At 44.7% G+C, this 1946-nt stretch overlaps 1 protein-coding gene across 1 annotated transcript; it reads left to right on the plus strand.

Moving 5' to 3' along the window:
* Nucleotides 1–796: 796 nt before the first annotated feature.
* On the plus strand, nt 797–1165 carry LOC143605132 (uncharacterized). The gene has a single exon (XM_077081359.1). The coding sequence runs from the start codon at nt 797–799 to the stop codon at nt 1163–1165; it is 369 nt and encodes a 122-aa protein (XP_076937474.1).
* The last annotated feature ends 781 nt before the right edge of the window (nt 1166–1946 follow it).

The raw sequence follows: 1946 nt of genomic DNA on the forward strand, positions 1-1946 counted from the left end.
AACCAGATACTCGATGCTTGAAAAACTGGTTCTGGCTCTGGTCTATGCTACGAGGCGTCTCCGCAGGTATTTCCAGGGTCATCCCATTAATGTGTTAATGGGATATAAACTCAAGAATGTACTAAGCAAGCCGGAATTGTCTGAAAGATTCGCAAAGTGAGCCATCGAACTGGGAGAACGTGCAATTGAATACAAACCCAGGCCAGCAATCAAAGGGTAAGTCTTGACGGACTTCGTCACTGAAGTTCCGCAAAACAAAGAAAAAGAGTGCTTAGTTGAACAGCAACCCCAAGTACCTCCTGAACAAGGGCAAGTTTGGTCACCATTCACGGATGGAGCTTCGAGAAATGAGGGATCTGGCGCAGGCCTGAGGCTATTCAATCCCGAAAGTCATGAGTTCACGTACGCCATCAAGTTAGACTTCAAAAGTACTAACAACGAGGAGGAATATGAATCCTTTTTGGCGGGCCTAAGAATAGCTAAGAAACTTGGGGTAAAACACCTAGAAGCACTTGTGGATTCCATGTTGATCGCGGGACGGATCAATGGAACATATGAAGCAAAGAACGATGTAATGGCTTCATATTTGTCATAGGCAAAGGACTTGATCCTCCAATTCTCTTAATGCAAAGTTATTCAGATAAACATAAGTGAGAACAAGTCAGCGGATGCTCTTAACAAGCTAGCTTCAACCAATTTTGAACACTTTGCTAAGGACATTCGTGTTGAAGTCCTAGATCGACCATCTATCCCGCCGAATCAAGTGCTAGTAATTCAAACAGGCGTTGAGTCCTGGATGACGCCAATCATCGCCTATTTGTCATCAGGAATTCTTCCGGAAGAGAAAATTGCGGCTCGGAAAATAAGACACAAGGCCTTGAACTACCAAATGCAAGATGGAGTTTTGTATAGGCGATCCTTCCTCAGCCCACTTCTGAGATGTGTGGATGCCGAGGATGCGAATTACTTGATCAGGGAAGTTCATGAAGGCATTTGTGGTCTTCACGCGGGCCCGAGAATGGTCGTAGCAAAACTTATGAATGTCGGGTACTACTGGCTTGGGATGAATATGGCTGCTGTACAAGAAATCAGGAAATGTGATTCTTGTCAATGCCATGCTCCCAACACGCTGCGCCTAAAGAATGAGTTGGTGACGTCTGCTTGACCGTTCCAAAAATGGGCTATAGACATTATGGGACCCTTCCCAGAAGCCCCGGGACGTGTAAAATTTTTAATTATGGCCATAGATTACTTCACCAAGTGGGTGGAAGCCAACCAGTTGCATCCATTACAACATCAAGTGTCAAGAAATTCCTTTGGGATTTCATTATATGTCGATTTGGTCTTCCACAAGAACTTTGCGGACAGCGGGTTACAAGAGTGGTCGAAAGAGCTTCAGGTCACTCAGATTTTCACATCCATAGCCCATCTGCAAGCTAATGGTCGGGTTAAACGGACCAACCGAACAATCAAAGAAGGGATTAAAGCAAGGGTAGGTACTAAACGAACAGGCTGGGTCGACGAACTATCCCATGTACTTTGGGCCTTTAAAACTCAGAAGAATTCAAGTAATTCTGAAACGCCGTTCAGTTTAACCCATGGCACTGAAGCCATGATCCCGGCTGAAATTGGGGTTCCATCTGCACGAATATTGATGATTAATGATACAGACAAAGAATTGCGGATGAACCTAGACCTCCTTGAAGAAAGGAGAGAATTAGCATTGATCCGCGAGCATAACTATAAACTCCAATTGCAATAATACTATGACTCGCGGGTTCAAAAGTGCACATTTGATGCGGCAGACTTCGTCTTCCGTAACAATGAAGCTTCTGGTTAAGAGCCTCCGGGCAAGTTGGCCCAAACTTGGGATGCCTTTACAAAGTTAAAGAGGTATTGTCCAAGGGTGCTTACAAGTTAGAGAAGTTGGACAGGACTGATTTCCC

The sequence above is a fragment of the Bidens hawaiensis genome, unplaced genomic scaffold (assembly GCF_021521415.1).
Source record: "Bidens hawaiensis isolate Kalapana, Puna unplaced genomic scaffold, B.hawaiensis_p1.1 tig00068051_1, whole genome shotgun sequence".
Lineage (NCBI taxonomy): Eukaryota > Viridiplantae > Streptophyta > Magnoliopsida > Asterales > Asteraceae > Bidens > Bidens hawaiensis.